At 31.2% G+C, this 784-nt stretch overlaps 1 protein-coding gene across 1 annotated transcript; it reads right to left on the bottom strand.

The window, feature by feature from the left end:
* Window positions 1–336, bottom strand: LOC110661416 (uncharacterized). Its single transcript, XM_021820043.2, has one exon. It carries the CDS (start codon window positions 334–336, stop codon window positions 1–3), a length of 336 nt encoding a protein of 111 aa, XP_021675735.1.
* Window positions 337–784: the final 448 nt, after the last annotated feature.

The raw sequence follows: 784 nt of genomic DNA on the forward strand, positions 1-784 counted from the left end.
TCACTTCCTCTTATAAACATGTTTGTCAGTATTTGCTATCTTTAAATTATCATCCCATACAAATCCACTTTTGGCTCGAAGTGTTGAAATGGTAATCCACTCCTTTTTCACTGTCTTCAAACGATTTTCAACATGCTCACTAAGACATTCAACTCCAATTTTTTTTTTTTTATTGATTTCCACGACTACTGGTGTAAAAGATTTAGGCTTGAAAGTTAAAGATGGCTTGTTTCCTTTAATAGCCTTTTCTGCTAATACTTTAAGTAGCATCTGAGACATAGGTTTAGACCACTTAAATTGCTTGGCCTTACCTATCTCATCCTTGTTTCGAACCATTTCTACAAATGTTTTTGATTAAAAAAGTAAATTCAACGAATTTAATAATAAAAACAACTAAATAATTAGAGAAGACTATCATTAAAAATTAAAAAATAAAATATTACACACGCTCCAAGAATTTTATGAAAGGTCATGTCTAACAATTTAAAAACTCATAAGCGAAAAACTTAACGTGAAGTGAAGTTCAAAACTAAGTATTTGTAACGCCCTCACTTTAGATAGTCCGTACATTCTACTGTTCCGGTGATCAATGTTTGTCCGAACAGCTAAAATATCTAGAACTATATTTAAACTAGAGTGAAGAGTCATAAATAATTCAAATAATGGTAAGAAAAATTAAGAAAAAAATTTTAGCAATGAAATACAATGAAGTTAAATGAGCCGATACCCTAGCGATGGGTGACCTAATGGGAAGTTGCTGTGAAGACAGCTAGTATCTCTAAAC

The sequence above is a fragment of the Hevea brasiliensis genome, chromosome 10 (assembly GCF_030052815.1).
Source record: "Hevea brasiliensis isolate MT/VB/25A 57/8 chromosome 10, ASM3005281v1, whole genome shotgun sequence".
Taxonomy (NCBI): Eukaryota; Viridiplantae; Streptophyta; class Magnoliopsida; order Malpighiales; family Euphorbiaceae; genus Hevea; species Hevea brasiliensis.

What these genes read in the sequence shown, in the direction of transcription:
- LOC110661416 (XM_021820043.2), bottom strand. Translation starts at nt 336, where the DNA reads ATGGTTCGAAACAAGGATGAGATAGGTAAGGCCAAGCAATTTAAGTGG.